General features: G+C 40.0%; 1 protein-coding gene across 4 annotated transcripts; it reads right to left on the reverse strand.

Moving 5' to 3' along the window:
* Positions 1–11,959: 11,959 nt before the first annotated feature.
* CATSPER2 (cation channel sperm associated 2) lies at positions 11,960–27,446 on the reverse strand. 4 transcript variants are annotated; one of them, XM_045823807.1, is made up of 13 exons: positions 27,193–27,446; positions 26,571–26,717; positions 25,869–26,042; positions 25,414–25,482; positions 20,709–20,881; positions 20,043–20,198; positions 19,639–19,763; positions 17,598–17,776; positions 17,286–17,385; positions 16,890–16,946; positions 14,347–14,540; positions 13,842–14,009; positions 11,960–12,633 (listed from the first exon to the last, which is right to left on the reverse strand). In XM_045823807.1, the coding sequence occupies exons 2-13, from the start codon at positions 26,713–26,715 to the stop codon at positions 12,602–12,604; spliced, it is 1,572 nt and encodes a 523-aa protein (XP_045679763.1). In that variant the 5' UTR covers positions 26,716–26,717; positions 27,193–27,446; the 3' UTR covers positions 11,960–12,601. The 4 variants fall into 4 exon arrangements, with proteins under 4 accessions (XP_045679763.1, XP_045679764.1, XP_045679765.1 ...); XM_045823808.1 differs by having other exon boundaries at positions 26,571–26,720; XM_045823809.1 differs by lacking the exon at positions 25,414–25,482 and having other exon boundaries at positions 27,193–27,445.
* Positions 27,447–27,489: the final 43 nt, after the last annotated feature.

Genomic DNA, 27,489 nt, shown 5'->3' on the forward strand with positions numbered 1-27,489 from the left:
GAGGATAGCTTCAGTTAGGAATCAGGATGCAAATAGGAGTAGACCTACATGGAGATGGAAAACTGAAGACCCAGTGTATAATCTGGGGTCTCTGCAGAAAATACAAGAAAATAAAGAGGGTTCAAAGGAGCTAAAAAGCAAGTAGGATCTGAGGGAATCGAGAAAGAAAGGGAGCGCAGGAGAAAGGAACTTAAAAGCCAGGTGTAAACAGAGAAGAGAAATGGAGAAAAGTTCTGGTCCACCCATGGAGCATGGAGGAAGAAGATGAGGTCTGCTTTTGATTCAATACCCAAAACCATAAAATGTGAAGAGCTGGGCGGGACTTCAGAGAGCACACAGACCAAACCCCTCATTTTATGGATAAGAAAATAGACCCTGTCAGTTGTTTGAGATTTGCTCACTAGGTGATTCAAATGTTTGGGTTTGCCTGCTGGCTCTCTTACTGGGACCTAAGTAAAAGTCCTAAAGAAAATTCTGGGCTGAAAAAAGAGATAAACCAGATTAAACCACTGTGCAAGGGGGCTGAGAGGAGCAGGAGAGAGAGAGAGAGAGAGAGAGAGAGAGAGAGAACTTGTCATCGATCAGAGAGATCTCACTCAAAATAACCTGGTCTCATATCAGGGTGAGAAGTCTTTTCTGTCCTTCATTTATATATCCCCAAAGGTCTTTACCTGATACTAGGTCTAAACAGTAATTCAACGCTGTGGCTCCCTTCAAAGCATTAGTTTGTTCTTCTTTCTTTAGAACACTCTTCTATTTTATTCCCCAAACCTACACCTTCAAATCCATTATTAATGCACCTCTCTCCTAGAAGGTTCACTTAGGAGTATAGAATTTTAGAGCTGGAAGGGAACTGAGGAATCCTCCAGTAAAAACTTCTCATTTTATAAGTGAGGAAACTAATGCCAAAAGAAATAGAATAAGTGGGCCCAGGCTGCAGAAGGAGTTGAGGACAATGCTGGGATTTTCCAAGGAGAGCCAAAAGTTGGGACCAGTAAAATGATCTATTGCTTCAATTTACCAATATTTTCCCTTTTCCCATCAAAGGTACCACATCTAGTCTGAGAAGCCAAGAGGATAGAGAAAGAATATTGCCTAGTCTCCCAACAGCTCTCTAGCTCCTAGTTCCAGCCCATCCTGCAATCCACATGAGTTTCTGCACTTGGTTCTATAAAAACTCTCACAATAAAATCTCCTTTTTCTCTAATATAGTAGCAAAAAATGAGATGGCCTATATTCAAATTCTGGGTCTAATATTTACTAGCTGTGTGTCCTAGGTGGTTTCTGACTTCTGTGTAACTTTTTTTTCTGTAAAAAGGAGAAATACTAGTATAGAGTTGTGAGAATTAATTTAAATAATTCATTTACTCTCTCCCACTAAAAGCCAATACAAAATTTTTTTTAAAAATTTAAAATAGGAACTTATGGTCAAGATGGTGGCATAGGTAAACATGGCTTGCCTCCTCGCACAACCACATCATTCAGAATCAGCAGAAATCAAGTTGAAAGTCTGACAACTACAGAATTGAAGAAACCACATCCGCCTAGACTGATAGGAGGAACAGAGATGCAGAAAACTGGCTGATCCCACATTCATGTGTGGTGGATAATGATTGGGAGGGATATCTTGGGAGCAAGGTGTCCCAAGCCCACACCAGGACTCCCAGCCCAGGGTTCCAGTGTCAGGAAGATAAGTCCCCATAACTTCTGGCTGCAAATACCAGTGAGGATTGAGTCAGTGAAAGAAACTTCTGGAGTCCCAAGCAGTTCCTCTTAAAGAACCCACACATGGATTCACCTACTCAGACTCACTGCCTCTGAGCTCCCACACCAGAGTAGTAGCTTGAAATGCACCAGTGGCATAAGGGGAGGAAGTAAAGTGTCTGATATCAAAGCAAGACCTGGGGGACAGCTTTCTCCTATACAGAAAGGCAGGCAGAGACCATTGACTCTTTTCTGAACCATCTCCTCCAACAGAGTGATAGAACCAGCAGGCAGGTGCCATATCTGAGGCTCTATCAATCTGGCTAACACAATTTGTCACACCTTGGAAATCACCTGAGACTCTGTCCCACCCAACCTACTGGCCCACCCAAGCTGTTAACATATTTTTGCATATGAATGGCCGGTCTTGTGCTCAAGCTTCACAACCTCTAAATCCTCTCAGACAAGCAACAGCTGGCCTCAGTGAAACCCTAATCCACATACCTCTTGCCACGCCAGGCATGGCACTAGCAACAGCCAGCCTAGGTCCACAGCTTGGCTTTACCTGGGAATCTCTAAGCCCAGCACAAGTAGCAGCCATCTCACATTGCTTTATAGCAAGGCAGAGTGGCTATGAGCAAAACACAGGGCGGGGGCTGACCTTGGCCTGTATCACCTGGGAAACGCCAGAGCCTGTGCACCCAATGGAGAGCTACAGACCATGATGGAGCATCATCACCCCATCCATGAACAGCTGATCCTCCACAAAGGTCGGAAGTCAGTGGTCAGTGTCACAGTCAGTCCTTGCAGCCGAATGGCCTGGGTAAATCCCTCCTATTGACCTACCAACAGCAATCAGGGCTCAACTACAAAAGGAGGGTGTACTTAGCCCACAAGAATGGTGCACCTCAAGTACCCAGATTGGATAATAGGGGAGGCTATGCCACTGGACCCTTCTACATTAGGACACACTACCAAGACAGAGTCAAAGCAGCTCTACCTAATCCACAGAAACAAACACAGGGAGACTGCCAAAATGAGGAGACAAAGAAACATGGTCCAAATGAGAGAAAGGATTAAAACTCTAGAAAAAAAACTAGACAAAAGGGAGATAAGCACAGAATTGAAAACACTGGTTATAAGGGTACTCAAGGAACATAGTAAGGACTGCAAAAGCATAAAAAACATCCAGTTAGAAATGAAGGATTCACTAATAGAAATAAAGAACAATTTATAGGGAAACATCAGTAGAGTGGATGAAGCAGAGAATCAAATCAATGATCTGGGACATAAGGAAGCAAAAAACAAGCAATCAGAATGACAACGAGAAAAAAGAATCCAGCCCTGGTGTGGCTCAGTGGATTGAGTGTTGGGCTGAAAACTGTAAGGTTACCAGTTCAATTCCCAGTCAGGGCACATGCCTGGATTGTAGGCCAGATCCCCAGTTAGGGGTCTGTGAGAGGCAAATGATCGATGTATCTCCCACACACATCAACACGCTGATGTTCCTCTCACTCTCTTTCTCCTTCCCTTCTCCTCTCTCTAAAAATAAATAAATGAAATCTTTAAAAGCATAATGAAGAAAACTTCCCTAATTTGGCAAAGGAAATAGATACACAAGTCCAGGAAGCACAGAGAGTCCCAAACAAGTTGAATACAAAAAGGACCACACCAAGACACATCGTAATTAAAATGCCAAAGGTTAAAGGTAAAGAGAGACCCTTAAAAGCAGCAAGAGAGAAGCAGTTAGTTACCTACAGGGGAGTTCCCATAAGACTGTCAACTGATTTCTCAAAAGAAACTTTGCAGGCTAGAAGGGATTAGCAAGAAAAATTCAAAGTCATGAAAAGCAAGGACCTACAACCAAGATTGCTCTACCCAGCAAAGCTATCATTTATAATCAAGGGCATATAGAGAGCTTCCCAGACAAGAAAAAACTAAAGGAGTTCATCACCATTGTTATATGAAATGTTAAAGGGACTTATTTAAGAAAAAGAAAAAGATCAAAACTATGAATAATAAAATGGTAATAAATACAAATCTATGAACAAAGTAATCTAAAAACCAAAGTAAGCAAACAAGAAGAACAGACACAGAATCATGGATACAGAGAGGGTTTTGAAGGCTGCCAGCTGGGAGAGAATTCTGGGGGAATGGGTGAAGAGTGAGGGGGTTAAGAAGTACACATAGGTAGTTACAAAATAGCCATGGGGATGTAAGGTACAGTATAGGAAATGGAGTAGCCAAAGAACCTACACATGACCCATGGACATGAACAATGGTGTGCAGATTGTCTGAAGGAGTAGGTGTTGCTGGGTAGAGGGAGGCAAACAGAGAAAAATTGGGACTACTGTAATAGCATAATCGATAAAATATAATTACAAATTTTTTAACTTAAATAATGCATTTAAAGATTTAGCAAAATATCTAACATTCATTCAACAAAAAGTAAGTACCTATCATGTGCCAGGCACTAATACAGAGTAAGAATGCACTGAATGTTACTACTATTATTATTAGACTAGCTCAATATGAATTCTTTTATATGGAGTACTAATTAATAAAGAAATTTTTACCAAGCAGTAGTGTCTTGAGTGAAAGACCTTTAGAACAAGTGTGGAGCTAGCTGAGTCAAGCAGAGAGAGGAGCAATGAGAACTCCCTCAACCCAAGAAAGGAAATTTTTGGCAGTTCACCTGATAATATAGCAAGTGGTTGGTTAAGAAATCCTGTTGTCTGCCAAAGATTCAGACTATGTGGCAACTGAGGGTAAGTGCTTTGAATTTATAGCAAATATTTCAGGCTATTCAGTATAAGCAGTTTAATAAATAAGGTTCAGGAAAGATAAAGACAAGTTTCAATCTATGGATGATCAAATGGAAAGAGAAAAAAACAGAACCAACAAACTGAAATTACAGGGCCCAGAACAAGAAATTAATCATGTGTCTTGCCAAAGTGGAATGGATAACATTGGTGATATGATTGGAAGGCTCTCTGATCTGGCAATTTTAATAAAGATACCTGGGAGGAGCCAAAAGAGATAAGAAATCTGAAACATCCTCCCTCTCCCAAAACCTCCCAGAGGGCACTCTGTATCTGACAAGAACATACACCTCCTTTTGTAAAATGCAATTATTTGTCTCTCTTTTCAGTGTACTTTTGTAATTGAAATATGTAATGCTCACAAGATATTCAAGCATTCTCCACATTTCCCAGATCTCTTGCAGTTATGTGAGGTCAACTTATTAGCTTCGGCCAATGACTAGTGAATGACCAAAGAATTCAAGAGCTAGTGAATGACCATCCAACCATCTCTTTCTTGTTGAAGTAACCAGGAAACTGCATGTTGAGATGGCAATGTCACAAGGCCCAGTAACCTGAAGCTCCAAATTATCACAGAGCATTTACAGTCAATTCTCATTATTTGTGAGCTCTATATTTGTGAATTTCCCTATTCATTAAAATTTATTTGTGACCTAAAAATCAATACTTGCATTATTTTCACAATTATTCACCGGCATGTGCAAAGTGGTGAAAAATTTGAACCACCCTATGTGCACATTCCCAGCTGTTGTTAAATAAGGCAATACTGCCCCTTCTCATGCTGTAAATTAAATGTCCTTTTCAAGGTCTATTTAGTGCCACAATTTTTGCATTATTTGTTGGTGATTTCACTGTCTAAAATGCTCCACATGCTTAGTGCTAAAGTGCTTTCTAGTGTCCATCAGTAGAGGAACACTGTGATATGCCTTAGGAAGAAAATGCATGTGGTAGATAAGCTTCATTCAGACATGAGTTACAGTGCTGTTGTTGACAGAGAGGTCAATGCTAATGAATCAGTGCTAATGAATCAACAGATATTAAATAAGGTGTCATCAAATAGAAACACAATACACAAACACAATATGTAAAACACGGTTATATATCCGTCAGTTGATGAAGATGTTGTGAGCAGAGGCCCATAGGAACCTAACCCTGTATCCCCCCTAGGAGCCATAGTTCAGTATTTGCTAATTCAGTATTTGTAGTCATGTTATAGAACATAACTACAGAGAATTACAAGAATAAGCAGTAGTTGCCTTTAAGAGTTGTCCAACCAGTATTGGTATCTTCATAAGTGAGAAATATACCTTTCTTGTGTTAAGCCACCAAAGGTTCAGGGTTAATTTGTTTTTGAAGTGTAGCCTTTGACTCTCCTTATTAAGACACTTTTACATTATGTTGGCAATTTGACATTAGACCTCTGAAGTCTAGGTTCCTAATCTATTATTTTTTAGCTCTAAAATCAGGATAAATTTCTGTAATTCACTCAGCTATAAAATAAATATTACCCATCCATCTAATTATGTTTAATCCCTTGCATTATAAAATGCCTGTGTCTTAGCGGGCACTTGTATAGATCCAGTAAATGTTACTACTACTATGATTAAACTAGCTCAAGATTATTTTTTTTAACTAAAAGAATCTTAATCACAAGATACTGATACAAGAAGCAGTAGCTTAAGTGAAAGGCTATTAGAAAAAAATAGTTAAGTAGGGAGGGGATGATTGAGGACTCTCCCAACTACTTGTCAGTCCCCATTGGGATTAGAAGAGGAAAAGCAGGTTTAAAGGAACAGTAATGAGTTCAGTTTTGAACATACTACAAATAAAGTGCCTGAGGACAGACAACTGAATATTTTCCCCTGGAGTTTCTAAGAGAGGTCTGGACTGAGAACAGAATTGGAAGGCATAGTGTACAGAGTGTAGTCGAAACAATAAAAGTAGATGAAACACCGAGTTTGTAGAATATGAAGCAAAAATGGCTGAGGACCACACATTTAAAGCTTGGGGAGATGCCTAGCAGAAAAGTGGAAGAGAAGCAATCCAATGGAACACTTGAAGAGAGTTGTGTCATGAAGCCAAAGAACATTTCCATGACAGCGCAATGGTCAAAATGAGCTGTGGTGGTTTTGAACTTTGTTGGTTTAGCTAAATTGGAATGAATTTCCCAGAATTCCTTTCCCTGTATGGTTGGCCAACAAGAGAAACTTGTGTGAGATTTCAGAAAAGAAGGTAAAGTAGTGAAGACCTCTAGTTAGAGGTGTTGAGGGATAGACACAGATATGGAGGGGAGGAGGCCCAGTTTGTCCTCACTGAAGAGAGGATGAAAAATAGGGAGATAGAACAGTAAGATAAGTATTCTTATTTGGTCCTGTAAAGGCTTTTGTAAGGTCATATGCTACTCAGAGGAATATACCTACTCTTCAATACCGAAACATATGAGGGAGGACCCCCCAAAAACCCTAGAATTATCTTCTGGAGGGTGGGCTCCTTGCAGTACAGGCTTCCCCCATTGGGTGAGTGTTCTATGAACCCATCTGTATCAGGGTACCAGCTGAAGTTGTTGTGAGAGGCTGCATTTGGCTTCAATGAATTTTTTTTAAGGACTCATTTGCCCATTTCATGATGGGTGATTTACAAGCACACTTGTCCACACCAAGTTGCATGTGCAGCAGTTTTTGACCAAAAATGGCATGACCCCCATGCCCCATCCTCCCTATTCACCGGATCTTGCCCGAGCAACTTTTTTTTTGTTTCCCAGATGAAACTCCTCAAAGGGGAACATTTTGCCAATCGGAAGAAGTGAAACAAAAGACAGCAGAAGCACTAAAAGGCGTCAAAATTGACATGCTCCAAAACTTTTGAGCAGTGGAAAAACCATCTTGAAAGGTGTATTGTATCAAATGGAGAGTACTTTGAAGGTGACTGAATTTAAACATGTAAGAATACACAATTTTTTTGTAAATAAATTCCAGGGGTTTTTGGGTGCCCCCATCATAAGTATCATCTTACACTAGACTAGAATATAAGCCCTCAAGCAAAAACTACACCTTGTTATACCCCAAGTGTGTAACACAGTTACTGGCACATAATATTAAACAAATAACTTATTTAAAAAATTAATTAATACTACTCCACACATAAGGGCTAAGAATTGCAGTATAGTGATGAGCTTGTTGCTTCCACTCAAAGATTTTCAATGTTCATGTAAGAGAAAGGACAGTTCTTTACAAAAGAATTCCAACTAATAAATGTGGGAAGTATGAGAGAAATAGAACACCATAGTAGTAATTACTACATAAAAGACCCACCAATGAATGCTGAAATTAGTTGGGTAAAGTGTAAGGAGAGACAAGATACTTGCATAACTTCACAGTGTCTCCTCCCAAGTATATATTAATTATAAAGAGAAAAATAGTTAACTTCACAGTGGAGAAACCTGGTTGACATCGCCTTAACTAAGGGACCAAGCTTGACATCACCAGTTAGAAGATGTGTCACTATTATGTACCTCTCAGCTCAGAGGATGTGCTGAGAGGGCACTTCATCTCTTGGTATTCTTCTAAAAATTCATGATCACAATGTAATTGTGAGAAAGCATCAGATGAACCCAAATTGAGGGACATTCTACAAAATATCTGACCAGAAATCTTCAAACATGTCAAGGTTGTAAAAGATAAGGAAAGACAAAGGCAACCGTTACAACTAGAAGAGACTAAGAAGTAATAACTAAACTCAATGTCATATCATGTATGAGCTCCTAGGATAGAAAAAGGACATTAGTAGAAAAACAGGTGAAATCCTACTAAAGTCTGCACTTTCCCTCTTTTTTAAAGTATACTTTATTATGTTATTACTGTTGTCCCACTTTTTTCTCCCCTTTATTCCCTCCGTGCTGCACCCCCTTCCCCTCAGCAATCCCCTCCTCCCAACTTATTTCATGTCCATAGGTCATACATGTAAGTACTTTGGCTTCTCCATTTCCTATACTATTCTTAACCTCCCCTTGTCTATTTTGTACCTACCATTTATGCTACTTATTCCCTGTACCTTTTTTCCCATTTTCCGCACCCCCCATCCCTGTTGATAACCCTCTATGTGATCTCCATTTCTGTGATTCTGTTCCTGTTCTGGTTGTTTGCTTAGTTTTTTTGTTTTTGTTTTTGTTTTTTAGGTTCAGTTGATAGTTGTGAGTTTGTTGTCATTTTACTGTTCATAGTTTTGATCTTCTTCTTTTTCTTAGATAGGTTCCTTTAACATTTCATATAATAAGGGCTTGGTGATGATGAACTCCTTTAACTTGACCTTATCTGGGAAACACTTTATCTGCCCTTCCATTCTAAATGATGGCTTTGCTAAATAGGGTAATTTTATGACCTTGCCTTTCATGACTTTGAATGTTTCTTTCCAGCCCCTTCTTGCCTGTAAGGTTTCTTTTGAGAAATCAGCTGACAGTCTTATGGGAATTCCTTTGCAGGTAAACTCTGCTTTTCTCTTGCTGCTTTTAAATTTTTCATTAAGGAAGGGAAATTCTTCTTTTCATTAAGGAAGGAGTTAAAGAATGAGGCACCCTGCAATAGACCATTCATTTGAGGTCAGCTACAGAAAGCCAGGAGGGGATCAATCATCAAATACCTATAAAGCAGTTTGAAACACATATGCATATGTAAAACCAATTCAGTGGCCCTGAGGATGGGATCTGAGATTCTGCACATCTAACAAGTTACCAGGTGAAGCCAATTCTGTTGCTTCTCAGACACCACTTTGAAGAAATCTACTCAAATAGCAACTACTTTGTGAATAGCATATGTAAGATTTTTTAAATAATGCTTCCTTACTGTTTTATTGTTTATTGTATTCTGATTGCCAGGTTCAATGGATTCTCCAATACAGATCTTACTGGACCATTACTTTCTCGAAACTCTATGTTGGCTCTAGTGACATCACTCTAGATGATTATCCTCCTGTGTCTTCAGCATTCCCTCTCAGGCTTCTTTACTGGCTCCTCTTCATCCTCCTATCCCTTAATTGTTCCCATTTCCCAGACATCTGCCTCCAGCTCTCTTTCCTTCTATTTGTATTTACTGGAAATCCTTTGTTATCTCCAATTCTAGTTGATTCCTTTGGGGTTTCTAGGTACATAGTTGTGTCTAAAAATAGTAGTTTTAGTTCTTTTTTTTCAAATATTTATGCTGTATTTCCTATAAAAATATATTTAATAAAAATTATATATTCACATTTGTTTTAGAAACATTTCTGTTTTCATTTTATGGGGAATGACTACAATGCTTTTCCTTGAAACACAAGTTGGTTCTTGGTTTTAGATAATCTTTATTCATTTTCAAAAATGAGATATAATTTACATTACATAAATTCACCATTTTGAAGTGTACAATGTTTTTTTATGTATGAGTTAACCACTCAAAAAGTGCTAGAATTTTAATACTAATCATTTCTAAAGACTTGAGCCATCCAACAATGGAATGGGATCCCCTGCAACTAGAAACATTAAGCATGATCTGGATAATCCCCCTTTTAATGATGTTCTAAAGCATGTTCCTGTTCTGCTGGGAGATAAATTCTGAAATCCCTTCTAATAATAAAATCTGTGGGACATATATTGATTTGAACACTTCTACATAGTGGAATCACTGCTCTGAGCCATGGCAAGGAAATGAAATAAGGGACTCTCTTTTGGCCCAGAAACAGGTGAAAACAACATTTAAGTTAACGGTACACATACCCTAGCCAGGTAGTTCAGTTGGTTAGAGCATTGTCTTTTTCCTTTTTAAGATTTTATTTATTTATTTTTAGAGAGAGGGGAAGAGAGGGAGAGAAATATCAATGTGTGGTGGCCTCTTATGTACCCCGCACTGGGGACCTGGCCCATAATCCAGACATGTGCCCTGATTGGGAATCGAACCGGTGACTCTTTATTTCGTAGGCCAGCACTTAATTCACTGAGCCACACCAGCCAGGGTGGTTAGAGTGCTGTCTTGATATGTCAAGTTTGTGGGTTTGACCCTTACTCAGGGCACATGCAAGAATCAACCAATGAACACATAAATAAGCAGAACAAATCACTGTTTCTCTATCTCTGTCTCTAAAAATAAACCATAATAAAAAAAGTTGGGAAACAGTGTGGAGTTTCCTCAAAAAGTTAAAAATGGAACTGCCTTTTCATAAAAACAAACATATAGATCAATGGAACAGAATAGACAACCCAGAAATGAACCTACACCTTTATGGTCAAGTAATATTTGACAGAGGAACCAAGCACGTACAATGGGCTAAAGATAGTTTATTCAGTAAGTTGTATTGGGATAATTGGACAGACACATGCAGAAAAAATGAAACTAGACCACCTTCTTACACCACACACAAGAATAAATTCAACGTGGATCAAAGACTTAAATGTTAGACCCAAAATCATACAAATTGTAGAAGGAAACATAGGCAGCAAAATATCAGACATTGCTCGTAGCAATATTTTATTGGATATACCTCCCAGGCAAAGGAAAGAAAAGAAAAAATAAACAAGTAGGACTACATCAAACTAAAAAGTTTTTGTACTTGTACAGCTGCTCTGGCTGGTGTGGCTCAGTGGATTGAGTGCTAGCCTGTGAACCAAAAGGTCACTGGTTCAATTCCCAGTTAGGGCACATGCCTAAGTTGCGCTCAGGTCCCCAGTCCTTACTGGGATGTGTGAGAGGCAACCACACATTGATGTTTCTCTCACTCTCTTTCCTTTTTCCTTCCCCTCTCTCTAAAAATAAATAAATAAAATCCTTTAAAAAATAATAAATCTGCCTTTTGGCCCAGCTATCCCACTTCTGGGAATATATCTGAAGGAACCCAAAACACTAATTCAAAAGAACATAAGTACCCCTATGTTCATTGGAGTGTCATTTACAATCACTAAGATTTGGAAGCAGCCCAAGTGTCCATCAGTAGATGAGTGGATAAAACAGCTATGGTACATTTACACAATGAAATATTACTTGGCCAGGTAAAAAAAGAAAATTTTATCCCTTGCAACAGCATGGATGGACATGGAGAACATTATGCTAAGTGAAATAAGTCAGTCAGAGAAAGACAAATACCATATGATTTCACTTACATATGGAATCTAATGAACAAACTGAACTAATAAGCAAAATAGAGACAGACTCATAGATGGAGAGGAGGATGACAGCTCTGGGCTGGTGTGAAGGGTGGGGTTAGGGTGGCATGATTGGGCAGAAAAGAAAAAGAACTCATGGACATGGGCAATAATGTGGTGACTGTGGCAGGGAGGGGAGAGGTGAAAGAATATAAGAAGGATAAATGGTAATGCAAAAAATACAATTAAAAAGCTATTTAAAAATATTTTATTGATTGATTTTTAGAGAGGGAGGGGAAGGGAGGAAGAGAAACATCAATGTGTGGTTGCCTCTGGCTTGCCCCCTACTGGGGACCTGGCCTGCAACTCAGGCATGTGCCCTCAATGGGAATTGAACCAGCGATCCTTTGCTTTGTAGGCCGGTGCTCAATCCACCAGCCAGGGCAACAAAAAAAAGCTAGTTTAAGAAAGTTAATGCACGAGGCCCCAGGTTCATTCCCTGGCACCTCCATAGAAAGAAAAAAGAAAAAAAAAAGTTAATGGTACACAGGAGAAGCAATATTCTTAAATAATGGGAATAATAGTTCTCATTAGTTACATCAACAGTTCCAGGGATCTCCTTACCCCAAATCCCCACCACAGAGGCCTGTACCCACCAGGGAAGGAGAGGGTAAAATTAGGACTCTATCAGGAAGTAGAGTTTTCAAGTGGGGTAGGAAGTTACAAAGTCAAGGAAAGAGTCAGTCTGAGTAGCTGTGGAAAGTGTAGAAAGCCAAGGACCACAGGCCCCACTGGCATTTAAACTAACTTTTTCACCTAATCTTATACCTTTCAGTACCCCTTATGTCTCAGAGACAGGCCACTAAGCAATTATCAGTAGTATTTATTAAACATTTACACCCTGAATTCTCCATTTCCAACTGTTCCCTTCATTATCTGTTGCCAAAGATACCAAAGCCATCCATCGTCGGCTTTACTTGTCTTCTAAGTTCATCAGTGCCTGCACTGTAAAGAAACAGACTATGAGGCTGGAGAACTAAGAATATTCAATACACACAAGTGTTTTAAGACCCTGCTTTCCCAGGTTCTCACACAAATTTTTACGTAAATTAAAATCTTTACATTAAATTAAGCCATTATGTTGCATGTCAACTATAATTGAAAAATAAATTTAAACAATTACACCATATGCACGTGTACTCTTGGCCATAGATGAATTACTTAGGATTAAAGAAGCTGCCTTACTGCCTTCTCCATTTCATCTGGTTCTCCTCAGAGAACAAGTGGGAAGGCAAGGCTGAGGACAACTGCAAGGAGCAAGATTAACATTAGGCAACATTTTGAAGTAGGTGAATGTCTCCTTTGACATCCTGTTCTAAATTCCACATTCCAATGTTATAAACTTCTCTTATTGCCCTCCTATGCCCACCACAAACATATATCCCTCTTCCCTAATTGTTATTTCCACATCGAGTTGATTTCAACTAAGTATGAGGAAGATAACACTGATCCATATTAAATTGTAAAAAAAAAGGGGGGGAGGCTAACTCTTTCAGTTTTCATTTCTAGAGGGAAAATTTGTTAATCTAATTTAATCTCCAACTGGTAAAATTTCAAGTGAGAAATTTAGGGAAAATAGCTCTGCTATTTAAATCACATACTTCTCTCTGCCTAGGCTGACACTAGAAGATGCTGAAAGGAAGAGAAGTCTGTAATTCATAACCCTTTTTCAGGGGTTGAAGTGGGCACTTGCGGCCTTTCTGTTCACTAACTCCAACAGCTATCAGTAATCATACATGCAGTCTCAAAATCTGGAGCCTGAGGCCCTACTGCTCAGGTCTGAAATGTGGCCTTCGGAGAGAAGGCACATGTACAAAAGAGGGTGGGCCATCAAAAGAAGCAAGAGCCCACCTTGTCTTAATTCCCAACAAATGGAACACTATCTTCTTGGGAAACTAGCTCTTAGACCTGAAAGGATTTTGGTATCCCCTACTGAAGAAGCAAAATTGCCAGGTTCTCTCTAGGTTAGAAGAAATTGGGACATATGTCCAGAATGTAACATCCCAAACCAAGGATTTGCCCTTTTTAGGTATGAGGTGGAAATTCAGACACTGAGATACCAAAATAGTGAACATCCACCCCCTCATCCTCAGTTATATATACTAATCCAATGTACTTAACTCCTGGCCCTTATGACTACCCCAGATCCATACCTGCAAACTCTTGCAAGCGCTTACGCTCCTCTAGGTTATACTGAAGCTTTTCTAGCAATTCAAAATATCGGAAGAGTGAATCTCTAGGCCAAACAACACGTTCTTCCTGATCCATGTCCATTAGCCCAGGCAGATTCTGGTGCACATGAGTCTCCCAATCCAACTGACCTGGAGGGAGGAATTCTTCTTAAAAACATAGATTTGTGGAAGTTGGGAAAGAACTGATGAATCCTATGGTGTGTGGGGGGAGGGGGAAAAGCAGAGATGAAAGAGGAAACAAAAAGAGGGAGAATGGTAAAGGGTGCATCACCAAGAGACCACTTTTTACAACAGGCAAAGACAGCCACAGCCACACTTATCCAAAGTGAAGCAAAAGTATAGAGGAAATGAAGAAGCACAAAGAAAGTAACTAAGACAGAAAATCAGACTGGTACAAAAAACTGGGAAGTAGATATAGTTAAGATTGGGATGTCTCCTGGAGAAATGGAAGAAACCCTCTGCTTACCAATAGAGTCCACCTCTCTGGATTTAGAAGAGGAAAAGGAGGAAGAAGAGGAAGATGTGGATTTTGTCTTTTTTGATGAAGAGTCTTTTGTTTTTGACTCAGATGCTCTTAAATCCTCTTCAGTGACACCGGTTTCAGATTCTTCTTTAAATGTTTCTGATAAGTCCAAAGATTCCGCTTGTTGATTGATATCTCTATAAGTGAAAAGAGAAATGTTATTGCTTGAAATACATTTATGAGATATGGGTTGCTCTTTCATTATTCTGATTCAGGCCCTGGCCATCCTGATGCTGAGGCTTAAGGTTATGAAGGCCAAACTGCTTATTGCATATACAGATTATTGTATATACAAGCCCCAAATCCGAGCTTAAGCACTCTCAACCACAATTATTCCATGTACCATATCCGTGTTAGTGCCCCTCACCACATAGCTTCTGTGCTCAATTTTACTCAGGCTTCCACAATACACACCCAACCTTATTTTGCCAAGCTTTAGCTCCCCACACCATAGCCCTATGCCTATTATACCATATCTACAGCCTTTCCCCACACGATTCTGTCTCTTAATAGTAAAGAGTTCCTGGGCTCAGCTCTTGGTCTTTTTATTTTCTCCATCTATGCAGGGGTGTCCAATGTACGGCCTGTGTGCTGCATGAAACCTAGGATGGCTATGAATGCAGCCCATACAAAATCATAAAGTTGTTTAAAACATTATGAGATTTTTTTGTGATTACATATCGTAATGTATTTAATGTGTGGCCCAAGACAACTCTTCTTCTTCCAGTGTGGCCCAGAGGCGCCAAAAGGTTGGACACCCCTGATTCTATTGCTTTTCCTTTGGTGATCTCATCTGAGCTTAACTGCCTACTAAATGAAAATTTAAACCTCTAGTCCAGACCTCACTCTTCAGTTCAGACTAGTATATATAACTTTGACTCACAAATCACCACTTGAATGTCTAATAGATATCTCCAATTCAACCAGAACTGAACTCTTGCCTACCATACCTCTTCCACCAACAGCCTTCCCCATCTCAGCTAATCCATTTTGCCAGTTGCTTAGGCCAAAGCTTTGGAGTCATCCTGAACTCTCCTCTCATACCCCACATCCAATCCATCAAGAAATCTTGTTGCTCTACCTTCAAACTATACCTTTTCTTACTGGTACCATTCTGGTCTGAGCCATTATCACCTCTTGCTTGGATAGCAGCATAGCTTCCTAACTCATCTCTCTATTCCTTCCCTTGTTCTTTTACAGTGTATTATCAACACAGCAACTAGAGTAATCCTTCTTAAATGTAAGGTATTTCATGTCACTGCTCTGTTCCCCATTTTATTCAGAGTCAAAGTCTAAGTCCCTACAATGGCCCCACAACCCTATAAACTAGGATCCCCACAGCCCTACAGGATAGGATCCCCACTGTCTCTCTGACCTTATTTCCTATCACTTTTCCCCTGCTCATTTTGTTCCAGTCACAATGGTTTCTTGTTTCTTAAACACATCAGGCATGCTTCTGGCTTAGGGCCTTTGTACTAACTGTTCCCTCTGCCTATAACATTCCTGCCACAGTGATCTCCTCACCTACTTCAAGTCTTTGCTTAAATGTTACCAGGCCACCCTGACTAACTTGTTTAAGATTATAACCAAACTGCAACTCCCACCCAATACTATAACCCCCTTTAATTTGTCCTACTTTTTATTTTTTCATAGTGATTATTTTATTTTAACATAACATATTCATTTAATATATTCATCATTTATTGTCTCTTTTCCCTATCTAGTATGTAAACTACAGAAGAGCAGGTATTATTGTCTCTTTTGTTCACTGATACGTCCCAAGCATCTAAAAAGCATTCAGTAATTATTTGTTGAATGGATGAATAAGATTATTTCTCCTTCTGCTCTCTTGTCCACTACTGAATCCTCAGGGTCTAGAACAGCATCCATTTCATAAAAGGTATATGTATTAATTTCCTGTGGCTACTGTTAACAAATTATGACAAACTTGGTAGCTTAAGACAACAGAAATTTATTCTCTCACAATTCTGAAATCCAGAGTCTGATATCAAGGTGTTGGCAGGGCTATTCTCCCTCTGGAAGCTCTAAGGGAGATGAGTTCCTTGCTTCTTCTAGCTCTGGCAGTTAGTTGCCTGGCACTCAGTGGCTTCTAGCTTGTGCTTGCATCACTCCAAACTCTCTATATTCACATCTCCTTCTCCTATTCTCTATGTTTATGTCTTCTGTCTCTGATAAGGAGCCTTGTCCCCCCTGGATTTAGGGTCCACCTGAATGACCCAGGATAATTACATTCCAAGGTCCTTAACTTAATTGCATCTGCAATGACCTTTTTTCCAAGTAAGGTCATGTTCACAGGTTCTGGGGGTTAGGACATGGGCATATCTTTTTGGGGGCTGCCATGCAACCAACTACAATCAATAGTTATTGAATGAATAAATTCTCTCTCAAAGCCAATATTTGTCTTTGGTTTTCTCCCCTCTCCTCCTTCATGTGTGTCCATCCCAGTTCACAAACACACTCCTAACCTGGTATCCATTTTGCTAAGGCTTGACCTCAGTGCCTCAGGGGACAGGTTTTGTCTCCTGCAAAGCAAAAAACACAAAGATGTAAAGAGAGTTATACTGAAGCAGGAGTTTATTAAGAAAAAAAATAAAACTGAGGTGAAGGAATTGTAGTAAAGGGGTGAAAATTAACTGAAGAAAACTAAGCGAGGAGGAGGGATTATAGCAAAGGGGTGAAAAGAGTAGGGAAGCTCCGATAGTAGATAAAGAATCAGGCAATATTATAGAACTGGGGCATTCTAACTCTTGGGCAAATTTGTTACAAGGGAAAAATGGGGTCAAAGCCATAGAAGAGAAATAGGGAATAAGGTCAAGAAACCTTTGGGAACTAAAGTTGGGTTTTAAAACTGGGAAACAGACCTCTGGATAATCTGCCGTTTGAATATGTCGGCTTTGTGCTGAACCTCCAGGTGTGTCATCTCCTCATTCAGGTCGGTCCTGATAGCCTGAAAGTTAGTAACTGCCCCAAAGGACCATTAGGAGTTGGGGATGGTGATGACAAGACCCAGGGAGAGGGCTTAGGTGGGGACAAACCAAGTGAAATAGCCATTACAGGCCCCGAGCCTTCCTGTTGTATCAGGTTTTCTCTCTCCATAATCCACCAACCCTAGCTCTCACTCTAATTTCTTCCTACCCATCCCTCCCACTAAGTTTCACCTTTTCTATGCTTACCCATCATGGCTACTATGATGTTTCGAAAGATAATGGAACCAAGTAATAATGAAAGGATGACATAGATGCTGCTGAAGATGCGACTGACTTCAGGAACCTTCCAGGTGTCCTGAAGCAGTGCATACCAATGATCCATGGTGAAGAGAATGAACACAGTCACTAGGGAATTCAGCAGGTCCCTAAAGAAAAAGGTGTGTGTGTAGATAAAACAGAGATCTAAATCTCGCAAAGTTTCACTCTTACTTTTTTTTTCATTCTCACGCTAAAAGCAACATAAGAGCATTTCTTTATAGTTTGCTCTGACTCTGGCTTCTTTTCTATCATACTCAATTTTTTAGCTAACTATACTTCAGTTTGAGGTTGTTTTATTACGTTTTCCTCTATTATGAATAATCTATGAGTTTCAATTACTATTCTATTAGTACTTGGGGCATAGTAGGTACTTAATAAATAAATAGTGACTGAATTTTTAAAAATTGTATGAATCACCAACTACATATAATTTTTTGTAAGTTTATTCTCCACTGTCCTATGGACTTCACCTAACAGAACATCACTTACAAATTTAGCAAACATATTCCTCTTTAGTTTGTTGTTATGAACTGATAAATAGATTTGTGACATAAATATGTGATCTCAAATAGTGACTGATAGTGACTATATCACAAAACCTCTCAGGAAGATATCTAAATTTTCCTTTTTATTCTTCCATATACAATTTCTTGAAAACACCAGGGCTTGGCCCTGGCTGGTGTAGCTCAGTGGACTGAGCACGGACTGCGAGCCAAAGCATCGCAGGTTCGATTCCCAGTCAGGGCACATGCCTGGGTTGCAGGCCATGGCCCCCAGCAACCACGCATTGATGTTTCTCTCTCTCTCTCCCCCTCTCCCTTCCCTCTCTAAAAATAAATAAATAAAATCTTAAAGAGAAAAAAACATCATGGCTTGAATAGGATAAATTCTAGGACTTTGATCACTCATACTTTTTTTTTTAAAGATTTTATTTATTTATTTTTAGACAGAGGGGAAGGGAGGGAGGGGAAAGAAACATCAGTATTTGGTTGCCTCTCACACACCCCCTACTGGGGATCTGCCTGCAACCCAGGCATGTGCCCTGACTGGGAATCCAAGCAGAGACCCTTTGGTTCACACACCAGCACTCAATCCACTGAGCCACACCAGCCAGGGCATTTTTTACAAAACTATCGAGAGAGCTGAGAGGCACTGGCAAGATTAGATTCCAATTCATAAATAACATTATCACCTCTGAATCCAAATTGACTTTCTACTAGTAGTCAGTGTTCTCTAGACAAAGATCTTATAAGGATTTTACTTTTAAATGAGTTTAGGTGTGTGCATGCATAATCCCCACACCTAGAGACTGGGGTAAAATCAGTGAGCATGTTTGAGAGTAACATTTATTATCACTTACAATGTGTGTTAAATACTCTAAATGCTTAAATGCATTACCTCATTTATTCCTTCACTCTTACTACCATTTTTCAAAAGAGGTAACTGAGGTTTAGAAGCCAGGGCTTAACCACTGGAGTATACTGCTATTTAAAGAAGGCTGATCTGGGTGCATATGAATTTGACAAACCAGAGCAATGCCCTGGCTAGTGTGGCTCAGCAGATTGAGTGCTGGCCTGCAAATCAAAAGGTCACTGGTTCAATTCCCAGCCAGAGCACATGCCTGGGTTGCAGACGAGGTCCCCAGTTGGAGGTGTGAAATCTCCCATACAAAAATGTGTCTTTCCCTCTTTTTCTCCTTTCCTTCTCCTCTCTTTAAAAGTAAATAAGCAAAATCTTAAACAAACAAACAAAACAACAACAAAAAACAGAGCAAATCTGGTAGCTGCCCTATCCTGAAAATCAAAATGAATGACACTAACTATTCTTTTGTATTCTCTTTGCCTCTCCTGTGTTCTATTCCACTTTCTTAAAATAGTCTATACTTTTTGTATTACTATACTTTGAACTACTTCCCAGTCTCTCACCCAAATTCTCTCCCCCTACCCAGGCTTCCCCCAGTCCTGCCTACGAGAAGAACATGTGGTACTTCAGGTCCGGGTGAGTTGAACGGGTGTAACCCTCGAAGAAGTAGACACCGGTCACAGCAAAAATGTAGAAGAAGATGATCAGCAACATCAAGAGGAAGGTCATGCTCTAGAGGCCATGACTTCAAGTCAGAGCTGGGACAAACTAGGCTGATCTCCACCTACAGCCCAGTCAAGCCCACCCTGGCAACCCCCAACCAAACCCTCACTTCCAGTCCTGAGCCCAGGCACCTGTAGAACACAGCAGCTTGACCCCACTGCTTTCTCATCCAATAACATATCACAGGGTCTTTCATTGCCCTCTTTGACCCACCCAGACTTGTTCATGTAACTCCCATGTTTATCCACCTTGCCCACCCGGTTTTGCCACTATAGTTAATTCATTCACCTTGAGGGCCCTGGCCAGGGCCAAAATAATGACTCGAACTTGAGCAAATCGTGTAAAGAGTTTGAGAGACCTTAGCACCCGGCAGATCCTCAGCAACTGGAGCCATACAGACTGCCTTGTTACCCCTACCAGCACCACAACCTCAGGAAGCAGGGACTGTGGAAAACACACAAATTATGAATAAAATATACCCAAAGCACTCATGCACGGTTGCCCCTTCATTACTGATCTTCACAGTTCCTTGGGCATCATCTCATGAATACCATTCTCTGGTGACTGTTTCCTATTCAGTCTTTCTATACTAAATTACTTAAACTCTGTACTTCAATTTTCTCAGACATAAAAAGGTGATAAATGGAGTGCTTATCTGATTAGGTTGTTGTGGAGCTCAAATAAGAAAATTCATGTAAAACACTTAGAACACCTGACACTATTAAGTGCTTAGTAACTGCTAGATGTTGTTAGGGTTAATGTTGTGGTTAGATTCTGCCTTGCAATGCCACCAATTCCTACAATGACTGACTTTTAGGAGAAAAAAAAGGAATTTAGATACATTTCTATTTGTTTCTTCCTGTAATCTAATTATCTTAACATTTCTTGACATTTTGATTCAACTAGACACATACCTCAGCCCACTAAACTAATCATCAAGATATCTACCCTTACCAGTATGGTAACAACAAAATCAAAGACATTCCAGGCATTCTTCCAGAAGAGAAAAAAGCTTGACATCCACATAAGGAGGATCTCTAAGATAAAAATAAATAAGATGAACCAAGCTGCCACCTCCAGAGTCAGCTTCATGGGCCACAGTTTGGTGTTTGAGGATTCAAGCAGTTCTGTGAGAGTAGAGCAAAGGATAAGGTTAAGGAAGTGGGAAGCTGAATGATAGAGAATGATCACAATCTATTGGAAACCACACTTGTGCCCACTGCTACTACATTTTTCTTTGAGTTTCTCTAAACACTGTTGCTGCTTCAACATGTGAAACACAGTGGAAGACTGAATCATATGTGGAAAACAGCTCTGACTCATTTCTTCTGCTGGTAATCAATATGCCTAACAGCTGCAAGTGACTGCCTTCCCACTCTGGGGTCACACAGACACCAAGGAACTCATCTCTTAATGACCCTAACCCTGTCTGCTGTACTGTTCCTCCCGAGTCCCAAACTTCACAAAGAGGCAATGAGTCGTGAGAATGGAATGAAAATGTAGGGCCATGAGATGTTAGGTGCTTTATAAGGGATACAGAAACAAGAAGGCAGATTCATGGAGCATATTGAGTTACAATAAGAAATTTCTGGTTCCTTATTTGTTAGCTTTTAAAACTTTCCCTTTCTTCTATAAAACTGCTTTTGTTCTACAAAGCAAATTGAATCCTATACTTTCTTTCTAGAACCCTATTATTTGCTAATTGCTGTTCCTTAAGTCATTGCCTTCACCTTTCAACCCTCTTCATCTCATTTATACAATTAATGGATGCATACCATGCTATTGAAGAAAACATTGACTAAAATACACATACAGGTTAAAACTTTAATGTCTCCCTTTGAAACAGGATAATCTGACAGTCTGCCAATGCACTATGACTGATACGCTTGGCAGTTAATGGAAGAGCATACTCAACCACCCTGAAGAACACAAACTATTTTTATGCCCTAACACATAAATTTCCATCTAAAGTTTAACATATATTACATGTATTTAACATATAATACATAATGTTATAAACCCGAAACTAATGTTGTATGTAAATTATATCTCAAATTTAAAAATTAAATTAAAAACTATATAATACACAAAATATATTTGATCTCCAAGTCAAACTTAATGTCATTTTAAAGTTCTTTTGTAGATAAATCACATATTTTCTTTAAAAAATAAGCCCTGACTGGTGGCTCAGTGGATTGAGCTCTGGCCTGAGAACTAAAAAATAGCATGGACTTCTGGTCAAGATGGAGGCATAGGTGAACACACTTTGCCTCCTCACACAACTACAGAAAAAATTACTACAAGACTACAAAACAAATCACCCAGACCATAAGAAAATCGAGCTGTATGGAAGTCCAACAACCAAGGATTTAAAGAAGCCACAATCATCCAGTTGTATAGGAGGCGCTGAGACTTGGAGAGAGGTGGAGAGGCAACACACCACAGGAGAGGCATGGTAAAGAGGCAAAACAGGCACTCCCACATTCATGTGTGGTAGATAAAAATTAGGAGGGATCCCTGTGGAGTGAGTGATCCCAGCCCCAAAGCAGACCACTCAGCAACCCAGGGTTCCAACACCAGGAAGATAAATCCCCATAACTTCTGGCTGTAAAAACTAGTGGAGGTTGGGGTGATGGAAGAAACTGCCAGATTATCAGGAGACTCCTCTTAAAGGGCCTGCATGGATTTAGGACTAATGCAGACCCATCCCTCTGGGATTTAGCACGAGGGTAACAGCTGGAGGGCACAAGTACCATATGGGGAGAAAGTGAAGAGACTACACAGAGCAAGTGCTGGGTGACAGCTTCCTCTTAGGCAAACCTCCAGAAGCCAGGCAGTAGCACTGTTCCCTCTCAGAGCCCTCCCCTAAAACAGAGCCACAAAGCAGTGAAACTGGTTGCCCTGCCCTGGTGATCACCTAAGGCTCTGCCCCACATAATTTACAGGTCCACATTTCTACAATAGGCCACAGTACTAAGACAGGGAATCAAAGCAGCTCTACCTAATACACAGAAACAAACACAAGGAGGCTGCCAGATTGAGAAGACAAAGAAAGATGGTCCAATTGAAAGCACAGAACAAATTCCAGAAAAAGAATTAAACGAAACAGAGATAACCAACCTATCAGATGCAGAGTTCAAAACACTGGTTATCAGGATACTCAAAGAATTCATAAAAAACACCTAGGCAGAAATGAAGGTTACATTAAGTGAAATAAAGAAAAATCTATAGGAACCAAGAGTGGAGAGGATGAAACTGAGTACCAAATCAATGATTTGGAACATAATAAAGAAAAAAGCATTCCATCAAAACAGCAAGAAAAAAAAGAATTAAAAAGAATAAGGATAGAATAAGAAGCCTCTGGGACATCTCCAAATGTACCAACATCTGAATCGTAGGAGTGCCAGAAGCAGAAGAGGAAAAGCAAGAAATTAAAAACTTATTTGAAAAAATAATGAAAGAAAACTTCCCTAATTTGGTGAAGGAAATAGACATATAATTCCAGGAAGCACAGACTCCTAAACAAGTTGGACCCAAAGAGGACCACACCAAGACACCTCATATTAAAATGCCAAAGTTTAAAGATAAAGACAGAATCTTAAAAGCAGCAAGAGAAAAGTGGATGACAATCACTTGAAGTGTTATCAGCTGCAAAGGATAAGTGGGAGGAGAAAAGGTACAGGGAATAAGAAGCATAATTGGGTCCTGGCTGGCGTAGCTCAGTGGATTGAGCGTGGGCTGTGAACCAAAGTGTCGCAGGTTCGATTCCCAGCCAGGGTACATGCTTGGGTTGCAGGCCATAACCCCCAGCAACCGCACATTGATGTTTATTTCTCTCTCTCTCTCTCTAAAAGTGAATAAATAAAAAAAATAGAAGTGAAAGGACAAAATTTAGATTATTAAAAAAAAAGAAGCATAACTGGTAGGTACAAAATAGACAGGGAAATGTTAAGAATAGCATAGGAAATGTGAAGCCAAATAACTCATATGCACACCCCATGGACATGAACTAAGTGGTGGGATTGCTGGAGAAAATGGGGGTACCAGGAGGAGGGAGACAAAAAGGGAAAAATTGGGACAACTGTAATAGCATAATCAATAAAATATATTTTTTAAAAAAGAAATAAACCAAAAAAGAAAAAGTATTGTGCAAACTAAGACTATAAAAGGTTGGTAAATTTGACCAAACACACACACACACACACACACACACACACACACACACACACACAAATACAAGATAAAAAATAGCATGAATTACTTATAACATGCCAAAAGTAAACATTTGCTCATGATTTTTAAATGATATAATGTTAAAATACAATATTTAATATGCTAGTCTAAAATATTTTTATTTCAACTTGCTTCTTTATATCACATAAAAATAATGATTAAAACACCTAAGGCAGTTTTCAAGACTATATATGTATTACTGGGAAACAAAATCACAGGACAAAACAAAATTGGGGAGCTTTGATCTAGAAAACTGTTAATAACTATTTTTTTCCCTATCTATAACAACATTCTTGTGATTTGGGAAATTGTTTTTAAAAGCCTAAACAAAATCTTAATGTTTATCACATGAATTAGTCTGTTCAAAGAAATCTGTTACTCACGAATTATTCCTCCTGCCTTTCTACCGTGAGAGTGTACTTAAAAAGATACAATTTACATGATTTTCCAGGCGATTCCTACTCTGGCAATCCACCGATCCTCTGGCACAATGATTAAATTTCATATTCAGCCATTTTACTAAATAGAATGATTAGTGCTATTCTCTTTTTTTATTTGTCCACTAGACGGAGGGAATCCTGCACATGTATTGTTATTATTCCAAGGTTTTACACTATATCCCTAACCTCACAGGGCAGATAAGTGCCTGTTATACAAGAAACAAAATGTGAGTGACATAGTTCAAAATCCTCCCCATATGCAGAGGAAATAAAACATTTCAAAGCAAATGAGGTATACTGTACTGGTCAATGACATCAATTATTTAAATATCTTTGACTTAATTGCATTAAAAGACAGTTTTAAAGTGGGGAAACTCTCCAAAATAGTGAGGATGAAACAAGGAAGTGGTACTCTTAATGTCCTTTCTCCTTTCTGAGCAGTTGGTTTGAGATGATAATCAAATGAGCTCATTGATTCTCCAGATATCTTTGTTAATACATTGCATATAATTTATGATTGGTTTTAGAGTTATTTACTCTTCGACATTTTCTGGCTCATCTAATACCTTACTTGTACCTAACTTGACATACTTTGCGAGCTTTCTTATTTGTACTTAATCTTTCTAAATATACATGTAAAAATGTAAATAGTGGCTCACTCACTTATGGGCACCAATATCCCTAATAGGAAAGGTTGATTCAAACAAATTTAGACTAAACTGACACAAGAAATATAACTAGCCTTTCCATCCCCTGTTCCCTGTGAGTCTATCACACACCCTAGTGTCTGACTACCTTTTATCTCCTATCCTCCCGAGAGCCCTCCAAATGTTTCTAGATCTTAGCAGTTGCACAGATACTACTTCAGGAGCCTTAATATAATTATGCCTATCACAATTCAAATAACACTCAAAAATATAAAATAATCAATTTAAAGGGAAAATGACTCCCACCCACTTCCTCTTTCATTTAATGTCAGTTCTCACCTATTTCAACCATCAGTACAATTGTATTCAAAAAGATGAGGAAGATGATGAAGTTTGCGAAGAGAGGACCTGTTTTCTCTTAAGGAAACATACATAGTGGTATTCTTTCTGATTCGTGTCGGTGAAATAATAGGGACAAGAATAGAAACAGTGAGAATGAGGAGAAAATGGATTTTGGAAAGGGGAAAGAAAAGTCATAAGGCAGATGATGAGACGAGAGACAGTAAAGCCATGGGATAAAAATGAGTGGCTCGAGGCCCTGGCTGGGTCGCTCAGTTGGTTAGAGTATTCTCCTGATAGCCAAGGTTGCGGGTTCCACCCCGTCAGGGCACATTCAAGAAACAACGAGTAAGCGGAACAACAAATTGATGTTGCTGTCTCTCCCCCTTACCTCCTCAGTAAAAAATCAGTAAATAACCATGTTTTTTTTTTAAATGAGTGGCATGAAAGGATACGCTCAAGGACCCACCCAGCCCACAAAGAAAGAGGTGGTCTCTGACTGCAGCGCACTTGAAACCTGCTCATCAGCCTCTGGCTGTGTGTAATCCGTTCTACGTGACGAGGCTTTATAGAGAAACGCACAAGCTGGTGCTGATCTACCAACATAAGTTTCTTCTGATGGGCAGGATCTACACCAAAAATATAAAAGGGGCAGTAGATAAGAAGTTTTTGAGGGGATATGAAGAGCAGGTAGGATTGGGAGCAGGAATACTGGTTACATAATGGGCCCCTTAGTGCTGGGCCTTGCCTTGCTGTTCCTTCTCATAGCAACTAACATTAGTTTGAAGAGGTAATGCATTATGATCAACACTGTCCATGCCCAAGACTAAAGGCAGCAGTTTCAGCCCTTTAAGTTTTAAGTGTCTTTGGTAAAAACATCCACATCAGCCAGGGCCAGTAGTTATCCTAGGCCTAAAGGGCAGTGGCATGGGTTCTATGTCCTGGATTCAAAGAATTTTATTTCTAAAACCTTTATCAAGTTTGATGTGCTCACTTTGGCAGCACATATACTAACTATCAAGTTTGGTGTAACCTCCAAATTAGCAACCAAATCAATCTTCCCTAAATTTTCCACTCTTAAAATTGTCTGCTTCCTATTCTTAGGAGGGTGTGGTGAGAGTTTTAAGTTTCTGCTTGTGAAGAAACAGGCTGCTGACCAAGTATCTCTCGGATAGTGTGCCGTGGCACAGCTTGGCTCAAGCCTTGCAGATGCTCGATGAGAGAAAAAGTGTCAATGAGACGAGAACGAATGGCATCAGCTCGGGGCAGTTGCACGTGTCCTAGCGGGCGGTAAGTGGCCATGTCTGCTAAGAAAATGGAAGAATCAGATATCATTTCATTCTTAGAGTTGCACCAAAGATCAGGCGTTTTCTTCCCCTCCTCCCACTCTCTTTGCCCTTAAGAATACAATCAAACACATTGTACCAAGACTCAAGGTTTTTTGAAACAAAAGGAGGCAGGAGTCATAATAGAATATTGCGCAGTTGACTAAGTGGCCAGGCACCTTCACTTGTGTGTCGGCATTTCTAATTATAAGCAGCAGCCACAAGCGAAAAGGAAAGCCACAAGGAAAAAGAAAAATTCGGGTACCACCTGGGCCCGAGAGATCCAGGCAATGCAATTTGGTGGAGCAGTGGGAGGGCTTGAGGGTGCTCCCGAAAGAAAAAGCAAGAATAATTGGACAGAAAGCAACGGCCTGACATTTTGAAAATGTATCCGGCCCCAACGCTCTCTCGGGTGCCAGTTTCTCCTCTCAACTCCCGCATGTGGGGCCCTCACCTCAGCGCAGGCTCTCTTCCGCCCACTCAGCCCTGACTTCACTCCTCTGCCTTCGGCTCCGGCGCCCTCAGAGCTCTCCGCACGCAGGACGCACTCAGGGTGTGCTCCCCGCTTCACTGAGCCCCATTTCCAGCTCTGCTCCGTCCCGCCCACACCCCGGGTTCCGCCTCGTCTGGGACCCGAACACAAACCTAGCCCCAGCCCCCAGGCCCCTGCACCGGCTCAGGCCACCTCCCAGCCCGTCCGCCCCGGTGCTCGCCCCCTAGGCTCCGCCCCGCGCCCCGGCCACTCGGCGGT

The sequence above is a fragment of the Phyllostomus hastatus genome, unplaced genomic scaffold (genome assembly GCF_019186645.2).
Source record: "Phyllostomus hastatus isolate PE091 unplaced genomic scaffold, TTU_PhHast_1.1 phas_scaffold_501, whole genome shotgun sequence".
NCBI lineage: Eukaryota > Metazoa > Chordata > Mammalia > Chiroptera > Phyllostomidae > Phyllostomus > Phyllostomus hastatus.

Coding starts and splice junctions, on each gene's coding strand:
- CATSPER2 (XM_045823807.1), bottom strand. CDS start 26,715: ATGGCCACTTACCGCCCGCTAGGACACGTGCAACTGCCCCGAGCTGAT. Junction 14,541..16,889: donor CTTAGCAAAATGGATACCAG/GTTAGGAGTGTG, acceptor TTTCACTTATAG/AGATATCAATCAACAAGCGG. Junction 12,634..13,841: donor GCGCTTGCAAGAGTTTGCAG/GTATGGATCTGG, acceptor GTTTCTTTACAG/TGCAGGCACTGATGAACTTA.